We start from the raw sequence: 27,526 nt of genomic DNA on the forward strand, positions 1-27,526 counted from the left end.
ACAAGGTAAAAATATTTCGTTCTGCCCCTGAACAAGACAGTTAATTAACGCACTGTTCCTCGATAGGCCGTCATTGTAAATGATGGTTTGTTCTTAAATTAACTGACTTGCCTAGTTAAATAAATAAACAATAATCAAGATAATCGCTGCCCCAGTGAAAAGCCAACGCGCAAGGTCTGTAAATAAATTAATGTTGTGTCCAATCCACGACTAGTGGCGAGTGATAATAAATTCTGCAGCCCTCACTTGCCTCTGTATCGATGTTTCTCAATTATGCATATGCCCGCATTCTTATTTTGCTTGCATTGACCATTCGGAATTGACCATTCGGAATTGACCATTCGGAATTGACCATTCGGAATTGACCATCGTCGCCATGCCACCTTCACCAGTGGTGTGTGGGACGATGCCAATATGATGCTTTCTTTATAGGTTTGCTGGCATGAAAGCGTTTTGTTATTGTCATTTTGTGTAGGCTTCCACTTAATTGTAATTAATAGGCCTACATTATTTTCGATCCAAAGCAAATGCATAACGTTTGTAAAATAAACCCATAACCTATCAAAACACAAAATAGGCTATGAACTTTTAAAGTAGAAACTCAAATGATACACATCAGAATTTGGATAAACCACTCATGTAGAACTAGTCTAATTAGGAATGCATGCATAATCATTATGCAGTGTCATTAAATCTCCTTTTATAAACCGTGTTTATGATACACTATAACAACGCATCATTGAGAGTCGACTATACAGACAATAACGATATTAATGAATCCGCTACAATGTGCCCCTTTTAAGAAAGTATGTCACTTGGGAATGTTCCCTTATATCGCATTAAATTGAGAAAATTAAAGTTAATAGTTCAACCAATGATGTGGCGGAAAAGCTCCTCCAACCAATAGGAAGAGGGAAAGAGGAAACATTATTGCGGCGGGGGTGTGGGCAGAGGACAATTGTCCCAAGCAGCGATTGCCCTGCACAGCAAAATCGACGTTTAAAACTTCTTCAAATTTCAGATGGACGGATCCTTCAGAACCACGAAGGATGGTGGAAAACTCGCTGCCATAGAAGGCCATAGAAAACATAATCCAAAACGAGCTTTAAAGGGGAAAGAGTTAGATGCTTAACCCAACATAAGCTGTTTTTACTTGTACACGTCGTTCCCTTTGCATCATCGGCTCTGACCGAGGACTGCATAAAGGGGCTGGAAAGGTTCTGGGAGCGAGAATGGAACGGGCGCCAAGCACAAGCCCCAGTGGCGTAAGTCAGCCCCCACAACCTGCCCAGCATGAACCTATTAGTTTCGGCATTGACCAGATTCTTAGTGGTACCGACCAGGAAGAATCACAGAATACAACCCGGAGTGGTTCGGATACTGGCAACTCCACAAGTGGAGGAGGTTACCACCTCGATAGTCCAACTGGAGCCAGTGCAGCGCCCTTCACTTCGCTTTCCGGTTCTTTTCATGGCCTTGCATCATCATACGAGGAATTAAGTGCATACGGAGTGAACTTGACTTTCACCCCAGGAGGGGTGATACGCGTCCCGGCGCACAGGCCGCTGGCCGCCGCAGTGCCTCCTTCTATAGCCAGCGCGGTACCAGGGCTAGGGAGCATCAGCTTCCCCTGGATGGAGAGCAGCCAACGATTCGCAAAGGAAAGATTCGCAGGTAAACTATCTCCATTCAAAGTGTATCTTAATCCAGGAGTAGCTAGGCTTAATGTCTGGGCAAACGGCCATAAAAGCACATTGGCTAGTTGGGATATAGGTCAGTAGGTCGGCCCATTGACCAGGATGTGGTCATTTCCATTTTAAATCGGTAAATTCAGGGTTTTCGTATGCTAGCCTATTCTTTTTCAAAGATGAATTTTCATTTCACCCATGGAGTTGAAACGGAATGGAACTGGGCCATAAATAAAGTATACTGGACTCGTCTAAACAGTTCACCAGATGAACTGGCATTTTAGTCTAATTCTGAAACCTCTATTTTGAAAATATGTAGGCCTGGGCTTCATGTTCACAGAAATAAAATCAACAATAGCATCATAAAAACAAATATTTGATGAAAAACAGATAGAAATGATTAAACATTTAATTATTCATCATATTATGTAATATTTCAAAGTAAGGTTTAACTCAAAGGATAAAGCCTCCACCTACATGTATATATTACCTCAATTACCTCGACTAACCGGCACATTGACTCTGTACCGGTACCCCCTGTATGTAGCCTCACTATTGTTATTTTACTGCTGCTCTGTAAGTATTTGTTACGTTTATTTTTTACTTATCTATTTTTTAATTGACCATTATTTTTCTTAAAACTGCATTGTTGGTTAAGGGCTTGTAGGTAAGCATTTCACTGTAAGGTCTACTACACCTGTTGTATTCGGGCCATATGACGAAAACAATTTGATTTAATTTGACATAAAACAATAAATATACTTTTAAATGTGGAGTAGGCCTGTAGAAATACTCGCCGAATTAGGGCTGTTCTCGGTACATTTGGCACAAGTTACAATACTTGCAATTTGCACCATTAAACTATGCCAATTAATGTACCGTAAGACACAACTTTCTTACAGGTTTACCACAAAATGCAACAAGCAAATATCAACTGATCACAAATATCAAATTGCAACCAGTGTAATTCTAAGAAATAAACACACATTGTAGACTTGCATTGAACAATAATTATTCGCTTCTATTTCGATTGATTAAATCGATAGGAGGGACGCGCTTTTACTGAAATTGCTACGATACATTGCACAAGTGTTTCAAACATCTTTATATTGGTTATTAGCTACACCACTTGTCTCCCGCAACGAAACCTAATTACTGAAGGAACAGTTTTGTGTGTGCGTCTGTGTCTGTGTGTGCGTGCGTGTATTTTTATTCATTAAGGATCACCATTAGCTCCAGCAGCTACTCTTCCTGGGGTGCAGCAACATTAAGGCAGTTATATACAATTTAAAATATTACATGACATTACATTTCATAACACTTTTAATAACACATTAAGCGTGTTCCCTCAGGCCACTGCTCTACTATCAAATATCTACAATACAAAATCTGTGTGTAGGTGTGTGTAGAGTGCGTGTGTATGCGACTGTCTGTGTGTGTGTGTGTTTCTTCATAGTCCCCGTTATTAGTGTGCGTGTTTTGCTAAATAGGAAATATTACAATTATAAGTGTATTATTATTATATAATGGGGTAGACTAACACAATGTGCATTTATTAATGAATTCATCCATTTACTTTTTGGATTTCTGTTTATATTTTTTAACTAAATTGTTTACATGGAACATCTAGAGTAGATGATTCGTATTAAGTTACAACTACTTATTATTTTCAACAGAAATGAATTCTAAACACATAATTGGCCAATATGGTAGCCTACTGTTTGCCTTATCCGTTATTTTATTGTCTACTTGTAATAACATAATCGGGACACCAAAAAATAAGAAGAGGAGAACCTCTTCATCTGAAACGTAAATGTTTCCCATTCTGTGTTCCAGTGGGTGGTGGCCTGTAATATTTTTCAGCACCTTTGTCGACTTCTGGGGGGGAACTATGACGATGTAAAGTGTCATTAATATTGCAGGGGGTGGTTATATATGATTCTTTGTCCGCATTTTGTGACAAAAGCAAGAAGCTCTCCACACCAGAAATGAATTGTGAAAACATTCACCTCTTTTCATCGACATCCTCAGCATAATTAACTGTCAATGTATAGGCCTATAAATATTCAGAATATTACGCCACTGCTACAGCAATCTGTTTGCTACTATAAATACCCATTGTATAAGAATAAATATCTGGATTTTGACTTGTATTTAACTTACCATGGACTTAGACAGAATTTATCATTTTGTTTGAAAAAAAATAGATAATACTTAAAAATATGTTGAACATGGATTTTGTTAGGATTAGAATTAGAATAGCATTATCCAATGGGGAAAAATAGGCCTCTAAAGACCCAATAAAACACTCAAACTGTCATGTCTTGTTATGTCTGTTCCTGTCCTTTCTCTTCATTCTCTCTCTCTGCTGGTCTTTTTAGGTTACCTTCTCTGTCTCTCATTCCTCAGCTGTTCTACATTTCCCCTAACTAGCTCATTCTCTCTTTCCCCACCTGTTCTCTCTTCCCTCTCTGATTAGGTCTCTATTTCTTTCTCTGTTCCTGCTACTTTCAGTGTCTGATTCTTATTTGTGTTTTTTGATGCCAGAAGCAAGCTGTCGTCTCGTTTGCTTCCACCTTGTCCTGTCCTGTCGGAGTCTGCCTGGCTGGAGCATCCTGCACTATACTAACGTTCTTTTGTTCCGCTGACATCGTTGGAAGAGGATTTATGCCATTCCTGTATTTTCATTAAAGAACTCTGTTTTCTGTTAAAACCGCTTTTGGGTCTTCACTCAAGTTCATAACAGAAGAATCAGACCAAGAATGGACCCAGCGGCTCCGGACCCTTTTCACTCCGCCGTCGAGATCCAGGGAGCGATGCTAGGCAGACACGAGGAGGAATTGTCTGCTGCTCAACATGCCGTTGAGACCCTGGCCGTCCAAGTCTCCGACCTCACAAGACGGGTTCACCAACTCCACCTCGATCCACCGCCCACTTCCAGGGTTTCCGAGTCGCCGGAGCCCAGGATCAACAACCCGCCGTGTTACTCTGGGGAGCCCACTGAGTGCCGCTCATTCCTCACTCAGTGTGATGTGGTGTTCTCTCTCCAGCCCAACACTTACTCCAGGAGCGCAGCCCGCATCGCCTACGTCATTTCTCTCCTTACCGGACGGGCGCGTGAGTGGGGCACGGCAGTCTGGGAGGCGAGGGCTGAGTGTATTAACCAGTATCAGGACTTTAAGGAGGAGATGATACGGGTTTTTGACCGTTCTGTTTTTGGCGAGGAGGCTTCCAGGGCCCTGTCTTCCCTATGTCAGGGGAATAGATCCATAACGGATTATTCTATTGAGTTTCGCACTCTCGCTGCCTCTAGTGACTGGAACGAGCCGGCTTTGCTCGCTCGTTTTCTGGAGGGTCTCCACGTCGAGGTTAAGGATGAGATCCTCTCCCGGGAGGTTCCTTCCAGTCTGGACTCCTTAATAGCTCTCGCTATTCGCATAGAGCGACGGTTTGATCTTCGTCGCCGAGCTCGTGGAAAGGAGCTCACGTTCTCCGTTGCTCCCCTCTCCACATCACTGCCGCCACCTGCCGCATCACTGCCACCCTCCCCGCCGGCTCGGATGCTGAGCCTATGCAGCTGGGGGTATTCGCATCTCGGCCAAGGAGAGGGAACGGAGAATCACCAATCGCCTCTGTCTCTACTGCGGCTCCGCTGGTCATTTTGTCACCTCATGTCCAGTAAAAGCCAGAGCTCATCAGTAAGAGGAGGGCTACTGGTGAGCGCAACTACTCAGGCCTCTCCTTCTGGATCACGCACTACCTTTCCGGTCCATCTCCGCTGGCCCGGTTCATCTGCTTCCTGCAGTGCCTTGCTAGACTCTGGGGCGGAGGGCTGTTTTATGGACGAGACCTGGGCTCGGGAACATGACATTCCTCTCAGACAGTTAGGGAGCCCAGGGCCTTGTTCGCTTTAGATGGTAGTTCTCTCCCCAAGATTCAGCGTGAGACGCTGCCTTTAACCCTCACTGTCTCTGGTAATCATAGCGAAACCATTTCTTTTTTAATTTTTCGTTCACCTTTTACACCTGTTGTTTTGGGTCATCCCTGGCTAGTGCGCCATAACCCTTCTATTAATTGGTCTAGTAATACTATCCTATCCTGGAATGTTTCTTGTCATGTAACCTGTTTAATGTCTGCTATCCCTCCTGTTTCCTCTGTCTCTTCTTCACAGGAGGAGCCTGGCGATTTGACAGGGGTGCCGGAGGAGTATCACGATCTGCGCACGGTGTTCAGTCGTTCCAAGGCCACTTCTCTCCCTCCACACCGGTCGTATGACTGTAGTATTGATCTCCTTCCGGGAACTACTCCCCCGGGGTAGATTATACTCTCTGTCGGCTCCCGAACGTAAGGCTCTCAAGGATTATTTGTCGGTTTCGCTCGACGCCGGTACCATAGTCTCCTCCTCCTCCCCCGCCGGCGCGGGGTTCTTTTTGTTCAGAAGAAGGACGGGTCCCTGCGCCCATGCGTGGATTATCGAGGGCTGAATGACATAACAGTTAAGAATCGTTATCCGCTTCCTCTTATGTCTTCAGCCTTCGAGATCCTGCAGGGAGCCAGGTTTTTCACCAAATTGGACCTTCGTAACGCCTACCATCTCGTGCGCATCAGGGAGGGGGACGAGTGGAAGACGGCGTTTAACACTCCGTTAGGGCACTTTGAATACCGGGTTCTTCCTTTCGGCCTCGTTAACGCTCCAGCTGTCTTTCAGGCACTAGTTAACGACGTCCTGAGAGACATGCTGAACATTTTTGTTTTCGTTTACATGGATGATATCCTGATTTTTTCACCGTCTCTCTCGATTCATGTTCAGCACGTGCGACGCGTCCTCCAGCGCCTTTTGGAGAACTGTCTTTATGTGAAGGCTGAGAAGTGCACTTTTCATGCCGCCTCTGTCCCTTTTCTCGGTTCCGTTATTTCCGCTGAGGGCATTAAGATGGATCCCGCTAAGGTCCAGGCTGTCATTGATTGGCCCGTTCCTAAGTCACGCGTCGAGCTGCAGCGCTTTCTGGGCTTCGCTAATTTCTACCGTCGTTTCATCCGTAATTTCGGTCAGGTGGCAGCTCCTCTCACAGCCCTTACTTCTGTTAAGACGTGCTTTAAGTGGTCCGTTTCCGCCCAGGGAGCTTTTGATCTTCTTAAGAATCGTTTTACATCCGCACCTATTCTTGTTACACCTGACATCTCTAGACAGTTTGTTGTTGAGGTTGACGCGTCAGAGGTGGGCGTGGGAGCCATTCTTTCTCAGCGCTCTCTCTCTGACGGCAAGGTCCATCCTTGCGCGTTTTTTCTCATCGCTTATCGCCGTCAGAACGTAACTATGATGTTGGTAATCGCGAACTGCTCGCCATCCGCTTAGCCCTAGGCGAATGGCGACAGTGGTTGGAGGGGGCGACCGTTCCTTTTGTCGTTTGGACTGACCATAGGAACCTTGAGTACATCCGTTCAGCCAAACGACTTAATGCGCGTCAGGCTCGTTGGGCTCTGTTTTTCGCTCGTTTCGAGTTTGTTATTTCTTATCGTCCGGGCTCAAAAACACCAAACCTGATGCTTTATCTCGTCTCTTCAGTTCTTCTGAGGTCTCCACCGACCCCGATGGGATTCTCCCTGAGGGGCGTGTTGTCGGATTGACTGTCTGGGGAATTGAGAGGCAGGTAAAGCAAGCACTCGCTCACACTCCGTCGCCGCGAGCTTGCCCTAGGAACCTTCTGTTCGTTCCCGTTCCTACTCGTCCGGCCGTTCTTCAGTGGGCCCACTCTGCCAAGTTAGCCGGCCACCCCGGCGTTCGGGGTACGCTCGCTTCCATTCGCCAGCGTTTCTGGTGGCCCACTCGGGAACGTGACGCGCGTCGATTTGTCGCCGCTTGTTCGGTCTGCGCGCAGACTAAATCTGGGAACTCTCCTCCTGCCGGCCGTCTCAGACCGCTTCCCATTCCCTCTCGACCGTGGTCTCACATCGCTTTAGATTTTATCACCGGACTGCCTTCATCAGCGGGGAAGACAGTTATTCTTACGGTTGTCGATAGATTCTCTAAGGCGGCTCATTTCATTCCTCTCGATAAGCTCCCTTCTGCTAAGGAGACGGCTCAGATCATTATCGAGAATGTTTTCCGAATTCATGGCCTTCCGTCTGACGTCGTTTCCGACAGAGGCCCGCAGTTCACGTCTCAATTTTGGAGGGAGTTTTGCCGTTTGATTGGGGCTTCCGTCAGTCTCTCGTCCGGCTTTCATCCCCAGTCTAACGGTCAAGCCGAACGGGCCAATCAGACTGTTGGTCGCATTTTACGCAGTCTTTCTTTTCGTAACCCTGCGTCTTGGTCAGAACAGCTCCCTGGGCAGAGTACGCCCACAACTCGCTTCCCTCGTCTGCTACCGGTCTATCCCCTTTTCAGTGTAGCCTCGGGTACCAGCCTCCGCTGTTCTCATCTCAGCTCGCCGAGTCCTGCGTCCCCTCCGCTCAGGCTTTTGTCCAGCGTTGCGAGCGCACCTGGAAGGGGGTCAGGTCGGCACTTTGCCGTAATAGGGCGCAGACTGTGAGGGCCGCTAATAAGCGTAGGACCAAGAGTCCTAGATATTGTTGCGGTCAGAGAGTATGGCTCTCCACTCAGAACCTTCCCCTTAAGACAGCTTCTCGCAAGTTGGCCCCGCGGTTCATTGGTCCGTTCCGTATTTCCCAGGTCATTAATCCTGTCGCAGTGCGACTTCTTCTCCCGCGCTATCTTCGTCGCGTTCACCCGGTCTTCCATGTCTCCTGTGTTAAGCCCGTTCTTCGCGCCCCCGCTCGTCCCTCCCCCCATCCTTGTCGAGGGCGCACCCATCTACAGGGTTCGTAAGATTTTGGACATGCGCCCTCGGGGCCGTGGTCATCAGTACCTAGTGGATTGGGAGGGGTACGGTCCTGAGGAGAGGAGTTGGGTTCCCTCTCGGGACGTGCTGGACCGTTCGCTGATCGATGATTTCCTCCGTTGCCGCCAGGTTTCCTCCTCGAGTGCGCCAGGAGGCGCTCGGTGAGTGGGGGGTACTGTCATGTCTTGTTATGTCTGTTCCTGTCCTTTCTCTTCATTCTCTCTCTCTGCTGGTCTTTTTAGGTTACCTTCTCTGTCTCTCATTCCTCAGCTGTTCTACATTTCCCCTAACTAGCTCATTCTCTCTTTCCCCACCTGTTCTCTCTTCCCTCTCTGATTAGGTCTCTATTTCTTTCTCTGTTCCTGCTACTTTCAGTGTCTGATTCTTATTTGTGTTTTTTGATGCCAGAAGCAAGCTGTCGTCTCGTTTGCTTCCACCTTGTCCTGTCCTGTCGGAGTCTGCCTGGCTGGAGCATCCTGCACTATACTAACGTTCTTTTGTTCCGCTGACATCGTTGGAAGAGGATTTATGCCATTCCTGTATTTTCATTAAAGAACTCTGTTTTCTGTTAAAACCGCTTTTGGGTCTTCACTCAAGTTCATAACACAAACATTCCATCTCTATGACAGAGAGGAGGGGGGTATATTAGTAGGTCAAACCAATGAGCTGTGAATTTATTTAGATTTTAGATCACATGTAGATATTGCAATGCGGAATGTAATGTCCTTTCACAAACTGAACACAACACAAGATCCTGTTAACCTGTGCATGACCTGCTCTCTTTGTTTGTCCAATGTCCCTTCCCCACACACCTACACACACATAGCTGCACTGACACCATTCACAGTGGCCCGGCGAATCGGTCACCCCTACCAGAACCGCACCCCTCCGAAGAGGAAGAAGCCGCGGACATCCTTCTCCCGGGTGCAGATCTGTGAGCTGGAGAAACGCTTCCACAGACAGAAGTACCTAGCCAGCGCTGAGCGGGCTGCTCTCGCCAAGACCCTCAAGATGACCGACGCACAGGTCAAGACCTGGTTCCAGAACCGCAGGACCAAGTGGAGGTGAGACACTGAGCTGGAAAAGGAGAGGGGAGGAAGAGAGATGAGGATGAGTTGTTTTCTGAGTGGTTTCTCTGGAGAAAGAGGACGATCTAGTCTGGGTTTACTCTCTGTCAGTGGCTAACACAACATCAGGTACCACTTTCTAATGTCAGTTTCCAATTTTGAGAATTATAGTTTGAATAAAACTGCAATATCACCAGTAACTTAGATTTCTAATACCCGTTATAGAGGTGTGCTAAGGCCCTAGATAACGGTTTATCAATGCTAATGGTGTAACAGCATTCCTCTTCCTCTGAGGAGGAGTAGCGAGAAGGATCGGAGGACAAATGCGCAGGTTGGTAAGTGTCCATAACGTTTATTTAACGTAAGACATAAACTGAACACTACAAAACAATAAACGTGAAACGAACGAAACTGAAGCAGTACCGTGTGGCAAAAAACACACACACGGAAAACAAACACCCACGAAACACAGGTGAAAAAAAGGCTACCTAAGTATTTTCTTTTTAACCTTTATTTCGCAAGTCAGTTAAGAACAAAATCTTATTTTCAATGACGGCCTAGGAACAGTGGGTTAACTGCTTGTTCAGGGGCAGAACGACAGAGTTGTACTTTGTCAGCTTGGAATTTGAACTTGCAACCTTTCGGTTACTAGTCCAACACTCTAACCACTAGGCTACCCTGCCGCCCCAATCAGAGACAACTAACGACACCTGCCTCTGATTGAGAACCATACTAGGCCAAACACAGAAACCAAATATAGAAAAACAAACAGACTGCCCACCCCAACTCACGCCCTGACCATATCAACAAAGACAAAACAAAGGAACTAAGGTCAGAACATGACAGTACCCCCCCCCCTCCAAAGGTGTCGACTCCGGCCGTAAAACCTGAACCTATAGGGAAGGGTCTGGGTGGGCGTCTGTCCGCGGTGGTGGCTCTGGCGCGGGACGTGGACCCCACTTCACCACAGTTTTTGTCCGCCTCCTCAACCGCCCCCGTGGCCTCTTACGAGCGGCGACCCTCGCCGCCGACCTCCGGCTGGGGACTCTAGCCATGGGTCTCGAATGGACGGGAGATTTCGGCAGCGCCGGATAGGCGGGAGACTCCGGCAGCGCCGGAGTGAAGGACGACTCCGGCAGCGCCGGACAGACGGGAGACTCCGGCAGCGCCGGACAGACGGGAGACTCCGGCAGCGCCGGACAGACGGGAGACTCCGGCAGCGCCGGACAGACGGGAGACTCCGGCAGCGCCGGACAGACGGGTGACTCCGGCAGCGCCGGACAGACGGGAGACTCCGGCAGCTCAGGAGAGGAGGAAGGCTCTGACAGCACTGGACAGGCGGGAGCACCTGTAGGGACAATACGGAGAGACAGCCTGGTGCGGGGGGCTGCCACCGGAGGGCTGGTGCGTGGAGGTGGCACCGGACAGACCGGACCGTGAAGGCACACTGGAGCTCTTGAGCACCGAGCCTGCCCAACCTTACCTGGTTGAATGCTCCCCGTAGCCAGGCCAGTGCGGCGAGGTGGAATAGCCCGCACTGGGCTGTGCTGGCGAACCGGGGACACCATGCGTAAGGCTAGTGCCATGTACACCGACCCGAGGAGACGCACTGGAGACCAGCTGCGTAGAGCCGGCTTCATGGCACCTGGTTTGATGTCCACTCTAGCCCGGCCGATACGAGGAGCTGGAATGTACCGCACCGGGCTATGCACACGCACTGGAGACACCGTGCGCTCCACCGCATAACACGGTGCCTGCCCGGTCCCTCTCTCGCTCTCTGGTAAGCACGGGAAGTTGGCGCAGGTCTCCTACCTGACTTCGCCACACTCCCCGTGTGCCCCCCCAATACATTTTTGGGGCTGCCTCTCGGGCTTCCTTCCGCGCCGCCGTGTTGACTCCATTCGCCGGTATCCATCCTCACACTGCTCCAGAGAATCCCAAGCTGGCTCCGGCACTCCCCCTGGGTCGACCAACCACCTGTCTATCTCCTCCCAAGTAGTGACATAGTCCAGATCGAGCTCCCATGTCCAGAGCTGCTGCCCGTTACCACGCTGCTTGGTCCTTTTGTGGTGGGTGTTTCTGTAACGGCATTGCTCCTCCTCTTCTGATCGGAGGACCAATGCGCAGCGTGGTAAGTGTCCATAACGTTTATTTAAAGACATAAACTGAATACTACAAAACAATAAACGTGAAACGAACAAAACCGAAACAGTACCGTGTGGCAACAAACACACACACGGAAAACAAACACCCACAAAACACAGGTGGAAAAAAGGCTACCTAAGTATGATTCTCAATCAGAGACAACTAACGACACCTGCCTCTGATTGAGAACGATACTAGGCCGAACACAGAAACCAAACATAGAAAAACAAACATAGACTGCCCACCCCAACTCACGCCCTGACCATAAAAACAAAGACAAAACAAAGGAACTGGGGTTAGAACGTGTCAAATGGAGACCCAATAATTCATGTGCACTCAACCTAAACGGAATATTCACACCCTTTTTGTCACTTACAGCTCAGCCTCACTAACCCAACCTGTCTTTACCTTCCATAACCGTCTACAGTCAGAACAGAAGTCTGGGGACAGTCCATGGATTGTACTTTTCCAAACACCTTTCATTCAGCTCTATAGAGTGTCATTCATATTGGACTAAGTATTTGGATCAAAGGCTTTGTGGTATATGGAAAATATCTCTTGACAGTGTTGGCGATAAAACATTCACATTTAATAGCTTATCGAATATGAACTGGATCACTTGCACAAATATACTGCAGGGCAGGCTACACAATAACATGAAATGTAGGCAACACAATAAAATGTGATGTTATATTGGGGAAAGAGCATTTTTTGGAACAAATGCAATAAACCAGAATACAATAAACAATGTTAAGAGAGTTAGTTTGTTAGGGCTAGGTTTATGAGTTTCGTCAACTATTGTTATGGCTCTAGTTTCATCTGTTTGATTTGTTGAGTAAGTAAGATGTACTGCAGTTGGCCAACCAATTGACTCATGCCAAAACACGTTTTGCCTATAGTCTATCTTATGTTGGGCTAGGACTCCTCTATGTATGTTATGTGGCAAGAAAATGTATGTGAACTCTTTGGAATTGCCTGGATTTGCCTGGATTTGATCTGATCTCCGTCTAAGTCACAACAATAGACAAACATAGTGTGCTTAAACTAATAACACACACATTATTGTATTTTTCTTGTCTATATTGAATACATAATTTAAACATTCACAGTGTAGGTTGGGGAAAGTATGTGAACCCCTAGGCTAATGACTTCTCCAAAAGCTAATTGGAGTCAGGAGTCAGCTAACCAGGAGTTCAATCAATGAGACCAGATTGGAGATGTTGGTTAGGGCTGCCTTGCTCTATAAAAAACACTCACAACATTTGAGTTTGCTATTCAGAAAAAGCATTGCCTGATGTGAACCATGCCTCAAACAAAAGAGATCTCAGAAGACCTAAGATTAAGAATTGTAGACTTGCATAAAGCTGGAAAGGGTTGCAAGAATATCTCTAAAAGCATTGATGTTCATCAGTCCATAGTGAGACAAATTGTCAATAAATGGAGAAAGTTCAGCACTGTTGCTACTCTCCCTAGAAGTGGCCATTCTGCAAAGATGACTGCAAGAGCACAGCGCAGAATGCTCAATGAGGTTCCTCACTAGGGGACGTGGGATGGTAGCGTCCCACCTGGCCAACATCCAGTGAAATTGCAGAGCGCCAAATACAAAAACAGAAATACTCATTATAAAAATTCATGAAGCATACAAGTGTTATACATCAGTTTATGATGAACTTCTTGTTAATACAACCACTGTGTCAGATTTCAAAAAGGCTTTACGGCGAAAGCATACCATGCGATTATCTGAGAACAACGCCCAGCAGACAAATCATTACAAACAGTAACCAGCCAAGTAGAGGAGTTACACAAGTCAGAAATAGTGATAAAATGTATCACTTACCTTTGATGATATTCATATGGTTGCACTCAGGAGATTCCCATTTACTCAATAAATGTTAGTTTTGTTCAATAAAGTACATGTTTATATCCAAAAACCTCAGTTTTGTTCGCGTGTTTTGTTCAGTAATCCACAGGCTCAAACGCAGTCACAACAGGCAGGCAAAAATCCAAATAGTATCCGTAAAGTTCGTAGAAACATGTCAAATGATGTTTATAATCAATCGGACAATAACGTAGTCAATATAAAAGGTAAACAAGAAAGGCTCGCTCTCGGTCCCGCGCATGAAAAAGCTCTGGGCCACTGCAGTGTCCACTCATTCAGAGTCCTCTTACTCCCTCATTTTTCAGAATACAAGCCTGAAACAATTTCTGTAGACTGTTGACATCTAGTGGAAGCTATAGGAAGTGCAATTTGAGTTCTAAGTCAATGGATACTGTAATGGCATTCAATAGAAAACTACAAAAATAAAAATAAATCCCACTTCCTGGATGGACTTTTTTTGCCTGCCATATCAGTTCTGTTATACTCACAGACATTATTTTAACATTTTTGGAAACTCCAAATCTACCAATTAGATGCACATCCTAACTTCTGGGCCTGAGTAGCAGGCAGTTTACTTTGGGCACGCTTTTCATCCGGAAGTGAAAATAGTGCCCCCTACCCTAGTGAAGTTAAGAAGAATCCTAGAGTGTCAGCTAAAGTCTTACAGAAATCTCTGGTAACATGCTAACATCTCTGTTGACGAGTCTATGATGCGTAGAACAAGAATGGTGTTCATGGGAGGACATACAAAATACGCCTTCTGGAGTGGCCTAGTCAGAGTCCTGACCTCAACCCGATTGAAATGCTGTGGCATGACCTCAAGAAAGCAGTTCACACCAGACATCCCAAGAATATTGCTGAACTGAAACAGTTTTGTTAAGTGGAATGGTCCAAAATTCCTCCTGACCGTTGTGCAGGTCTGATCCGCAACTATAGAAAACGTTTGGTTGAGGTTTTTGCTGCCGAAGTAAGGTCAACCAGTTATTCAATTCAAGGGTTCATATACTTTTCCCACCCTGCACTGTGAATGTTTACACTGTGTGTTCAATATAGACATGAAAATGTATACTTGCCGGTGTGCTATTAGTTTAAGAAGACTGTGTTTGTCTATTGGTGTGACCTAGATGAAGATCAGACAAATGTTATGACCAATTTATGCAGAAATCCAGGTATTTCCAAAGGGTTCACATACTTTTTCTTGCCACTGTATCTGCATTATTATTTCTATTCGACAAAGCAAACCATAGGTTATGTAGCCAACAAGTGTAACTAGCCTATTTTATGGTAATATCATTATGAAACGTAGTTTAACATATCCTAACCTAGCATTTACGTTGTAGGCGTATTATGAAACAATTTGCCGCTAGATTTATTGTACTGAAATACACCAACCATTCTTATATTTTCGGAAACAAGTGATTATTAATGCGATGATACTGTAGCCTAGTCCAGCTACTTTACTGACACCAGGTTGCTGTTGGAACGTGTCAAAGGTCAAACAACAAATTATAAATTAGCCCTACCAATTTGATGTTTGCAAATTTACCTAAAAATAAGGATAACACCAATATGTTACATTTTTGATAGTGCTTTCTACAAAGTATAACATATTCACTGAAAAGTTCTGTAACAAATATTATCTGCAAGATTGTCTGCAAGAGTGGCTCCATCTTGAGTGCAATCATGTGCAATCTGGTTTTGTTTGGCAACATTGGTTAGTGTCCTCTCTGGTTTCTCCCATGTGTCATTATGGCTCATGCCAGTGTGGTGTCTCTCCTGCTGTACTGTACCAACCATGTGATAGCTGCTGACAGGTGGTTGTCATCAGTGTCCCTATTCTGATGTCTCTGGGAGCCTCACATTTTCTCTCTGTATAGCCAAGCCCTCTAATAGTGAATCTTAATAAGTGTCCTGTCTGCGTCTGTCCCTATCCTCTACCTACCCGCCCTGTCTTCGTTGCCAGGCGACAGACGGCCGAGGAGAGGGAAGCGGAGCGTCAGCAGGCCAATCGGCTGATTATCCAGCTGCAGCATGATGCCTTTCAGAAGTCCCTGAGCGACTCAGTTCCATCCGATCCACTCTGCATCCACAACTCCTCCCTGTTCGCACTGCAGAACCTGCAGCCGTGGGCTTCTGAGGAAGCAGCAAAGATGGGCCGTGTCACCGCTCTAGTGTGACAGGGACAGGGTAGGGCCCTCTGGACATTACACACTCTGACTTGCCCAAAAGCTTACTGACTGATATCTAAGAAACTGCACCAATGTGACTGACCAGTGAGTGAATTGGGTGATTTATTATTGCCCTTCCATAACATAGCCAAAGTGAGTCTGAAGATGAAACAAAAACTCTGTAGTTTCCTACCCTGATATGATCTGGCCATACAGAACGTACGCTGCATGGGCCCTTGTGTCCGATAAGTCATGGGGTGGTAGCTTATGACCTGTGGCGATGTATGCGACACACATCACTGAGCCAGCCCCATAATTCCAAATGGACATATTGACTGACTGACGCAGCACAGATTGGAACATTTCTTCCTCCCACGTCCCATCTGTTCATTCACCACTAATTACACTACCAGCTCTGTGCCCTTGCATCTAAAAGCTGACCAGTCTGCTGAGAAAATTGATGGGAAATGGAGAGAGTGAGAATACACTAATATTTTCAGAAGATATAAACATTTGTTGTTGCATGGAGTCAATCTAATCATCCTCCTTTTCCATCTTGAAATAAATCTAATTGTTTCCTCTCTGGCCTGCTAGTAAGAAGGATTTTTGTATTGGCGGACATAGACAACACTGATCCTAGAAAGCCACTGAACGTAGGTACACGTACAGGCTTCAATTCCAATTTATTATCACTCTAAAACTCAATTAGGGGTCATGCAGTGGTTACATTTAAATAAGAAGGGAAACTATAAAACCAGATATCTACAAGTGAGATTTTGTAGGATTGACTGCTTACTGTTCTATTGGGGTAGTGTTTAGTTTTGTCTGGGCATCCAAAACTAGATAACCTAGATAATCTTCTTATACAGGATAGACCCAGAACACTAGCAATACATATACAGTGGGGAGAACAAGTATTTGATACACTGCCGATTTTGCAGGTTTTCCTACTTACAATGCATGTAGAGGTCTGTAGTTTTTATCATAGGTACACTTCAACTGTTAGAGACGGAATCTAAAACAAAAATCCAGAAAATCACATTGTATGATTTTTAAGTCATTAATTTGCATTTTATTGCATGACATAAGTATTTGATCACCTACCAACCAGTAAGAATTCCGGCTCTCACAGACCTGTTAGTTTTTCTTTAAGAAGCCCTCCTGTTCTCCACTCATTACCTGTATTAACTGCACCTGTTTGAACTCATTACCTGTATAAAAGACACCTGTCCACACACTCAATCAAACAGACTCCAACCTCTCCACAATGGCCAAGACCAGAGAGCTGTGTAAGGACATCAGGGATAAAATTGTAGACCTGCACAAGGCTGGTATGGGCTACAGGACAATAGGCAAGCAGCTTGGTGCGAAGGCAACAACTGTTGGTGCAATTATTAGAAAATGGAAGAAGTTCAAGATGACGGTCAATCACCCTCGGTCTGTGGCTCCATGCAAGATCTCACCTCGTGGGGCATCAATGATCACGAGGAAGGTGAGGGACCAGCCCAGAACTACACGGCAGGACCTGGTCAATGACCTGAAGAGAGCTGGGACCACAGTCTCAAAGAAAATCATTAGTAACACACTACGCCGTCATGGATTAAAATCCTGCAGTGCACGCAAGGTCCCCCTGCTAAGAAGCATCTCAAGGTCCTGGAGGGGCCTAGCCAGTTTCCAGACCTGAAACCAATAGAAAATCTTTGGAGGGAGCTGAAAGTCTGTATTGCCCAGCGACAGCCCCAAAACCTGAAGGATCTGGAGAAGGTCTGTATGGAGGAGTGGCCCAAAATCCCTGCTGCAGTGTGTGCAAACCTGGTCAAGAACTACAGGAAATGTATGATCTCTGTAATTGCAAACCAAGGTTTCTGTACCAAATATTAAGTTCTGCTTTTCTGATGTATCAAATAATTATGTCATGCAATAAAATGCAAATTAATTACTTAAAAATCATACAATGTGATTTTCTGGATTTTTGTTTTAGATTCCGTCTCTCACAGTTGAAGTGTACCTATGATAAAAAATGACAGACCTCTACATGCTTTGTAAGTAGGAAAATCGGCAGTGTATCAAATACTTGTTCCCCCCACTGTATATATACATATATATATTTAATTGAATGGTGAATACACAGCTCAAGGGCTATTTTAGAAGAATAACATGTGCCAGTGGGGCAAGAAGCAATCCAGTAAGAGGAAGCTGTTGTTCATGTCAGGCTATACCCATTCACTGGGACGGGCATGAGGGTGGCATACTCAACCTGAGTCCTATGAGACATCTGGGAATGTTTGAGGTAGTGCAACAGATGGATGATAACAGGATGCCTCCTGATGTATTATACTTTGTATTTGATAAATATGTAAACAACTAACTAAAACCTAATGACAAAGTATTATCTTGTTTTTGCTTTGAATCACTCTCTTTATTTTCCTGTGTCGTTCTATTGGTCTCCATAGCTACTGTGTTGTTTACATATACAATGTAATATCTGCACAACATGGTCATTACACACAACTTCAATGCAAAGTGAACTGCACCATAAAGATCCATATCACTAACGCTCTCTTGGACACAACACATTGACCAGGGCAGATTTAGCCTATTCGACAGATCTAAGGCACTTACAGGGGGTGAGGAGATCCACAGAGACCATAAAAAGACTCTCTCCACCAAAGCCCCTCTCCCTGAGTGCTGCTGACTCACATTCAGGTGACCTGAGGGAGATGGATAGGTCTGAGTGTTGTGATCCAAACAAAATTATAACATACAGTACCAGTCAAAAGTTTGGGCACACCTATTCAATCCAGGGTCTTTCTTTCTTTTTACTATTTTCTACATTGAAGAATAATAGTGAAGACATAAAAACTATGAAATAACAAATATGGAATCATGTAGTTACCCAAAAAGTGTTAAAACAAATCAAAATATATTTTATAGTAGACACCCTTTGCCTTGATGACAACTTTGCACACTCTGACAGCAACATTCTCTCAACTATTCTCTTTGGGCTCCCAATTAGCACAGTGGTGTAAGGCACTGCATCTCAGTGCAAGAGGAGTCACTACAGTACATGGTTCAAATCCAGGCAGCATCACATCCTGCCGTGATTGGGAGTCCCATAGGACGGTGCACAATTGGCTCAGCGTTGCCGGGGTAGGCTGTCATTGTAAATAAGAATTTGTTCTTAACTGACTTGCCAAGTTAAATAAAGGTGAAAGGTAGTCACCTGGAATGCATTTCAATTAACAGGTGTACCTTTATAATTTGTGGAATTTCTTTCCTTCTTAATGTGTTTGAGCCAAGCAGTTGTGTTGTGATAAGGTAGGGGTGGTATACAGGAGATAGCCCTAATTGGTAAAAGACCACGTCCATATTATGGCAAGAACAGCTCAAATAAGAAAAGAATTTGAAGAACTTTGAATGTTTCATCAAGTGCTTTTGCAAAAACCATCAAGCCTTATGATTAAACAGCCTCTCAGGAGGACCGCAACAGGGAAGGAAGACCCAGAGTTACAGTTGAAGTCAGAAGTTTACATTTAAACATTTTTTAAATTGATTTTACTAGGCAAGTCAGTTAAGAACAAATTCTTATTTTCAATGACAGCCTAGGAACAGCCTAACTGCCCGTTCAGGGACAGAACTGTGAAATGTCAGAATAATAGTGGAGAGAATGATTTATTTCAGCTTATATTTCTTTCATCACATTCCCTGTGGGTCAGAAGTTTACATACACTCAATTAGTATTTGGTAGCATTGACTTTAAATTGTTTAACTTGGGTCCAACGTCTCAGGAAGCCTTCCACAAGCTTCCCACAATAAGTTGGGTGAATTTTGGCCCATTCCTCCTGACAGAGCTGGTGTAATGGAGTCAGGTTTGTAGGCCTCCTTGCTCACACGCACACTTTTTCAGTTCTGCCCACAAATGTTCTATATGATTGAGGTCAGGGCTTTGTGATGGCCACTCCAATACCTTGACGTTGTTGTCCTTAAGCCATTTGCCACAACTGTGGAAGTCTGCTTGGGGTCATTGTCCATTTGGAAGACCCATTTGCGACCAAGCTTTAACTTCTTCGGGCTTGGGGGCAGTATTCAGAAGTTTGGATGAATGAGGTGCCCAAAGTAAACTGCCTGTTACTAAGGCCCAGAAGCTAGGATATGTCTATAACTATTCGTATTGGATAGAAAACACTCTACAGTTTCCAAAACTGTTACAATAATGTCTGTGAGTATAACAGAACCGATATGGCAGGTGAAAACCTGAGGACAATCCATCCAGAATTTGTTTTTCAGCTCACCACTGATTACAATGGCTGGAAATGGGGATATAAAAGGAAGACCTCCCAGATTACAGTTCCTATGGTTTCCAATAGATGTCAACAGTCTTTAGAAAGAGTTTCAGGCTCGTTTTTTGATTGAAAAATGAGCTAGAATTTGTTTTTTTTTTAAGTGGCACCCATTTTGGCTGTAGTGTTTGTTGCGCGTTCCGGAGAGGGTGTGCACTTCGTTATTTATCTCCGGTAATGGTCTCCGGTATTCTCCATCTTAAATTGTATCATTTATTTACATATTAGGGTACCTAAGGATTGATTAGGACCATTGTTTGATATGTTTTGAAGAAGTTAATTGGTAATTTAAGGGTTTCATTTGTATGCATTTTGAACGAGGGAACTGGGTGGATTACTTAGTCAAGCGCGCCAATGAAACTGACTTTTTGGAATATAAAGAAGGACTTTATCGAACAAAAGGACCATTTGTTATGTAGATTGGACCCTTGTGATTGCAACCAGATGAAAATCTTCAAAGGTAAGTGATTTATTTTATCGCTATTTCTGACATTCGTGATACCTCTGCTTAGTTGAAAATGTATGTGATGCTATTTTTGTGCGGGGCGATGTCCTCAGATAATCACATGGGGTGCTTTCGCCATAAAGCCTTTTTGAAATCAGACAAAGCGGCTGGATTAACAAGTGAATCTTTTAACTGATGTATAACACTTGTAATTTCATTAATGTTTAATATTTCAATTTTTGTAACTTGAATTTTGCACACTGCAATTTCCCCGGATGTTGGCAAGGTGGGACAGTAGCTTCCCAATGATACGCAAGAAGTTAACTTCCTGACTGATGTCTTGAGATGTTGCTTCATTCTATCCACATAATTTTTCATGGCATCATGAGGCAGAAGTCCCTCCTGCAGCAAAGCACACCCACAACATGATGCTGCCACCCCCGTGCTTCACGTTTGGGATGGTGTTCTTCGGCTTGCAAGCCTCACCCTTTTTCCTCCAAACATAACGATGGCCATTATGGCCAAACAGTTCTATTTTTGTTCCATCAGACCAGAGGACATTTCTCAAAAAAAGTAGGATCTTTGTCCCCATGTGCAGTTTCAAACCGTAGTCTGGCTTTTTTATGGCAGTTTTGGAGCAGTTTTGCTGAGCGGCCTTTCAGGATATGTCGATATAGGACTCGTTTTACTGTGGATATAGATACTTTTGTACCTGTTTCCTCCAGCATCTTCACAAGGTCCTTTGTTGTTGTTTTGGGATTGATTTGCACTTTTCGCACCAAAGTACGTTCATCTCTAGGAGGAACGTGTCTCCTTCCTGAGCAGTATGACGGCTGTGTGGTCCCGTGGTTTTTATGCTTGCATACTATTGTTTGTACAGATGAACATGGTACCTTCGGGCTTTTGGAAACTGTTCCCAAGGATAAACCAGACTTGTGGAGGTCTACCATTTTTTCTGAGGTCTTGGCTGATTTATTTTGATTTTTCCACAATGTCAAGCAAAGAGGCAATGAGTTTGAAGGTAGGCCTTGAAATACATCCACAGGTACACCTCCAATTGACACAAATGAGGTCAATTAGCCTATCAGAAGCTTCTAAAGCCATGACATCATTTTTTGGAATTTTCCAAGCTGTTTAAAGGAACAGACAATTGAATGTATGTAAACCTCTGACCCGCTGGAATTGTGATACAGTTAATTATAAGTGAAATCATCTGTCTGTAAACAATTGTTGGAAAAATTACTTGTGTCATGCACGAAGTAGATGTCCTAACCAACTTGCCAAAACTATAATTTGTTAACAAGAAATTTGTGGAGTGATTTAAAAACGAGTTTTAATGACTCCAACATAAGTGTATGTAAACTTCCGACTTCAACTGTACCTCTGCTGCAGAGGACAAGTCCATTCGAGTTACCAGTCTCAGAAATTGCAGCCCAAATAGATGTTTCACAGAGATCAAGTAAGAGACACATCTCAACCTCATCTGTTCAACCGCCGTGTCTTTGTGAGATGCAAAGTAGGTGAACGGATGATCTCTGCATCATGTGGTTCCCACCGTGAAGCATGGTGGAGGTGTGATGGTGTGGGTGTGCTTTGTTGGTGACACAGTCAGTGATTTATGTTTTTTTGTTTGTTTATCTGCGTTGTTTGTAACGTATTTTTTTACTCATTTTGTAGATAATGTTGCCGCTACCGTCTCTAATGACCGAAAATAACTCAGGACTGCGATTACTCACCACAGACGAGCAGAATCATTTTTCTTCTTTCACGAATCTGACGAGCCTTAGGCTGAAGATATACTGCTCCCTCGGGTACAGGCCCCGACCCCAGTGATCTGCATGAAGAGAAGGCGGAGAAAGAGGCCGGAGAGCGGGCTGCCTTCTGAGTATTCGGAGGCGATTGAATAAACCCCCACTTCCCTCAATTCTGTTAGCAAACATGCAAACTTTGGACAATAAAATGGACGAGTTATTGGGATGATTAAACTACCAACCGGACATTAAAAATTGTAACATCTTATGCTTCACGGAGTCGTGGCTGAACGACAATATACAGCTGGCTGGTTATATGATGTACCGGCAGGATAGAACAGCGACATCTGGTAAGACAAGGGGCGGCGGTCTACAGTGAGGGAAAAAAGTATTTGATCCCTTGCTGATTTTGTACGTTTTCCCACTGACAAAGAAATTATAAGTCTATAATTTTAATGGTAGGTTTATTTGAACAGTGAGAGACAGAATAACAACAAAAAAATCCAGAAAAACGCATGTCAAAAATGTTATAAATTGATTTGCATTTTAATGAGGGAAATAAGTATTTGACCCCCTCTCAATCAGAAAGATGTCTGGCTCCCAGGTGTCTTTTATACAGGTAACGAGAAGAGATTACAATTATAGACTGACCCCTCCTGTCTCAGCCTCCAGTATTTATGCTGCAGTAGTTTATGTGTCGGGGGGCTGGGGTCAGTTTGTTATATCTGGAGTACTTCTCCTGTCCAATTCGGTGTCCTGTGTGAATCTAAGTGTGCGTTCTCTAATTCTCTCCTTCTCTCTCTCGGAGGACCTGAGCCCTAGGACCATGCCCCAGGACTACCTGACATGATGACTCCTTGCTGTCCCCAGTCCACCTGGCCGTGCTGCTGCTCCAGTTTCAACTGTTCTACCTTATTATTATTCGACCATGCTGGTCATTTATGAACATTTGAACATCTTGGCCATGTTCTGTTATAATCTCCACCCGGCACAGCCGGAAGAGGACTGGCCACCCCACATATGCTCTCTCTAATTCTCTTTCTTTCTCTCTCTCGGAGGACCTGAGCCCTAGGACCATGCCCCAGGACTACTTGACATGATGACTCCTTGCTGTCCCCAGTCCACCTGGCCGTGCTGCTGCTCCAGTTTCAACTGTTCTGCCTTATTATTATTCGACCATGCTGGTCATTTATGAACATTTGAACATCTTGGCCATGTTCTGTTATAATCTCTACCCGGCACAGCCAGAAGAGGACTGGCCACCCCACATAGCCTGGTTCCTCTCTAGGTTTCTTCCTAGGTTTTGGCCTTTCTAGGGAGTTTTTCCTAACCACCGTGCATCTACACCTGCATTGCTTGCTGTTTGGGGTTTTAGGCTGGGTTTCTGTACAGCACTTTGAGATATCAGCTGATGTACGAAGGGCTATATAAATAAATTTGATTTGATATAGACTGATAATTACTTTGTCAGTGGGCAAACATACAAAATCAGCAGGGGATCCAATACTTTTTTCTCTCACTGTATGTATTTTTGTAAACAACAGCTGGTGCACGATATCTAAGGAAGTCTCAAGCTATTTTGCTCGCCTGAGGTAGGGTTTCTCATGATAAACTGCAGACCACACTTCCTACTGAGAGAATTTCCATCTATAATCTTTGTAGCTGTTTACATACCACCAAAGTCAGAGGCTGGCAGTAAGATAGCATTGAATGAGCTGTATCCCGCCATAAGCAAACAAGAAAACACTCACCCAGAGGTGGCATTCTTAGTAGCCGGGGACTTTAATGCAGGGAAACTTAAATCAGTTTTACCAAATTTCTATAAACTTGTTAAATGTGCAACCAGAGGGAAAATAACTCTGGACCACCTATACTCCACACACAGAGATGCATACAAAGCTCTCCCTCGCCCTCCAATTTGGCAAATCTGACCATAATCCCATCCTCCTGATTTCTGCTTACTTGCTCAAATTAGAGCAGGAAGCACCAGTGACGAGATCAATAAAAAGTGGTCATATGAAGCAGATGCTAAGCTACAGGACTGTTTTGCTTGCACAGAGTGGAATATGTTCCCGGGATTCCTCCAACGACATTGAAGAGTACACCACATCTGTCATTGGCTTCATCAATAAGTGCATCGATGACATTGTTCCCACAGTGACCGTACGTACATACCCCACCAGTAGTCATGGATTACATTCATAATCCACACTGAGCTAAAGGCTAGAACTTCCGCTTTTAAGGAGCGGGACTTTAACCTGGAAGTTTATAAGAAATCCCACTATGCCTTCCGACGAACACAGGCAAAGCATCAATACTGGACTAAGATCGAGTCGTACTAAACCGGCTCAGATGCTCGCCGGATGTGGCAGGGCCTGCAAACCATTACAGGCTACAAAGGGAAGCACAGACGAGAGCTGCCCAGTGACACGAGCGAAACAACTTCTATGCTCGCTTCGAGGCAAATAACACTGAAACATGCATGAGAGCACCAGCAGTAGCGGAAAACTGTGTGATCAAGCTCTCCGCAGCCGATGAGTGAGTAAGACCTTGAGTGAGTCAACATTCACAGACTGGTTACCAGGACGTGTATTGCGAGCATGCGCAGACCAACTAGCAAGTGTCTTCATTGACATTTTCAACCTTTCCCTGTCCGAGTCTATAATACCAACATGTTTTAAGCAGATCACCATAGTGCCTGTGCCCAAGAACACTAAGGTAACCTGCCTAAATGACGACCGACCCGTAGCACTCACATCTGTAGCAATGAAGTGTATTGAAAGGCTGGTCATGTCTTACATCAACACCATCATCCCAGAAACCCTAGACCCACATTCAATTTGCATACCGTCCAACAGATCCACAGATGATTCAGTCTCTATTGCGCTCCACACTGTCCTTTCCCACCTGGATAAAAGGAACACCTATGTGAGAATGCTATTCATTGACTACAGCTCAGCATTCAACACCATAGTGCCCTCAAAGCTCATCAATACGCTAAGGACCCTGGGACTAAACACCTCCCTCTGCAACTGGATCATGGACTTCCTGACGGGCCGCCCTCAGGTGGTGAGGGTAGGTAACAACACATCCGCCACGCTGATCCTCAACACAGAGGCCCCTCAGGGGTGTGTGCTCAGCCCCCTCCTGTACTCCCTGATCACTCATGACTGCACAGCCAGGCACGACTCCAACACCGATGACACATCTCTGGTAGGCCTGATCACCGACAACAACGAGACAGCCTATAGGGACGGGGTCAGAGACCTGGCCATGTGGTGCCAGGACAACAACCTCACCCTCAACGTGATGAAGACAAAGGGGATGATTGTGGACTACTGGAAAAAGAGGACTGAGCACGCCCCCATTCTCATCGACGGGGCTGCTGTGGAGCAAGTTGAGAGCGTCAAGTCCTCATCACCAACAAACTAACATGGTCCAAGCACACCAAGACAGTTGTGAAGCTGGCACGATAAAACCTATTCCCCCTCAGGAGACTGAAAAGATATGGCATAGGTCCTCAGACCCTCAAAAGGTTTGAAAGCTGCACCATCACTGCCTGGTATGGCAACTGCTCGGCCTCCGACCACAAGGCACTACAGAGGGTAGTGCGAACGGCTCAGTACATCACTGGGGCCAAGCTTCCTGCCATTCAGGACCTCCATAACAGGCGATGTCAAAGGAAGGCCCTAAAAATTGTCCAAGACTCCAGCCACTCTAGTCATAGACCGTTCTCTCTGCTACCACACGACAAGCGGTACCAGAGCGCCAAGTCTAGGTCCAAGAGGCTTCTAAACAGCTTCGACCCCCAAGCCATAAGACATAAGACTGAACATCTAGTTAAATGACTACCCAAACTATTTACATTGCCCCCCCCCCCCTCCACACCACTGCTACTCTCTGTTGTCTATGCATAGTCCCTTTAATTACCTCTACCTACATGTACATACTACCTCAACTAACCTGTGTCCCCGCACTTTGACTCTGTATCAGTAACCACCTTTATATATTGTTATATTACTTATTTTTCATATTCTTATCCGTATTTTTATAAACTGCGCTGTTGGTTAGGGGCTCGTAAGTAAGCATGTCACTGTAAGGTCTACACCCGTTTTATTCAGTGCATGTGAATAATAAAATATTTGATTTAGAATTCAAGTCACACTTAACCAGCATGGCTACCACAGCATTCTGCAGCGATACACCATTCCATCTAGTTTGCGCTTAGTGGGACTGTCATTTGTTTTTCAACAGGACAATGACCCAACACACCTCCAGGCTTTGTAAGGGCTATTTGACCAAGGAGAGTGATGGTGCTGCATCAGATGGCCTGGCCTCCACAATCACCCGACCTGAAGCCAATTGAGATGGTTTTGGATGAGTTGGACCGCAGAGTGAAGGAAAATCAGCCAACAAGTACCCAGCATATGTGGGAACACCTTCAAGACTGTTGGAAAAGCATTCCAGGTGAAGCCAGTTAAGAGAATGCCAAGTGCGCAAAGCTAAGGCAAAGGGTGGCTACTTTGCAGAATCTAAGATAAACAAATTTTGGTAACACTTTTTTGGTTACTACAGGACTCCATGTGTTATTATTTCATAGTTTTGATGTCTTCACTATTATTCTACGATGTAGAAAAGTCAAAATAAAAACCCTTGAATGAGGTGTGCAAACATTTGACTGGTACTGTATATCTCAGCATCACCGATAGCTATTTGTATGGTAGGACTATTCATAGCCACACACAGTAGAGCTGAATGTGATGGTGCAACAGTACTAACCCTCTTCTTGACAGTGATGCTGTTAGGGAGAGCAGCCATTAATACAGTGTAACTGCTAAGGTTAATTGATACAGGAAGTCTCCAGGTCTGGGGAAGAGATGAGATCACCCTTCATGGATGAAACAACCAAGGCTGCCGGTCAAAGGGACGATTTGTACACTAGCCCCTTTACTGGCCAGTCAATACTGACCCGTAGGGGAATGAGACAATGACATCCCAAACCTACGGACTTACTGACTTTCATCCAGTAAAGGGTGTCATCCCTCAGTCAGGGAAGTGGACACAATGCAGCTGTCATCAGTGATGGAGGTCCTGAGGTGGCAGGCCTTCAAGGAATAGCAGTGTTGTCCAGTCTCAGCAATGTCTGCCAGACGGAGATTGTCTGAATGAGTATTAGAGCAGGCCAATAGTTTATCAACCAT

At 45.0% G+C, this 27,526-nt stretch overlaps 1 protein-coding gene across 2 annotated transcripts; it reads left to right on the forward strand.

Annotated features, from left to right (window-relative positions):
* Positions 1–953: 953 nt before the first annotated feature.
* Positions 954–26,998, forward strand: LOC135544353 (T-cell leukemia homeobox protein 3-like). 2 transcript variants are annotated; one of them, XM_064971895.1, is made up of 3 exons: positions 954–1,674; positions 9,357–9,594; positions 26,580–26,998. In XM_064971895.1, the coding sequence occupies exons 1-3, from the start codon at positions 1,233–1,235 to the stop codon at positions 26,689–26,691; spliced, it is 792 nt and encodes a 263-aa protein (XP_064827967.1). In that variant the 5' UTR covers positions 954–1,232; the 3' UTR covers positions 26,692–26,998. The 2 variants fall into 2 exon arrangements, with proteins under 2 accessions (XP_064827967.1, XP_064827966.1); XM_064971894.1 differs by lacking the exon at positions 26,580–26,998 and adding an exon at positions 15,585–16,760.
* The last annotated feature ends 528 nt before the right edge of the window (positions 26,999–27,526 follow it).

The sequence above is a fragment of the Oncorhynchus masou genome, chromosome 8 (assembly GCF_036934945.1).
Source record: "Oncorhynchus masou masou isolate Uvic2021 chromosome 8, UVic_Omas_1.1, whole genome shotgun sequence".
NCBI lineage: Eukaryota > Metazoa > Chordata > Actinopteri > Salmoniformes > Salmonidae > Oncorhynchus > Oncorhynchus masou.

Coding starts and splice junctions, on each gene's coding strand:
- LOC135544353 (XM_064971894.1), top strand. CDS start 1,233: ATGGAACGGGCGCCAAGCACAAGCCCCAGTGGCGTAAGTCAGCCCCCA. Junction 1,675..9,356: donor CGCAAAGGAAAGATTCGCAG/GTAAACTATCTC, acceptor ACACACACATAG/CTGCACTGACACCATTCACA. Junction 9,595..15,584: donor AACCGCAGGACCAAGTGGAG/GTGAGACACTGA, acceptor CTTCGTTGCCAG/GCGACAGACGGCCGAGGAGA.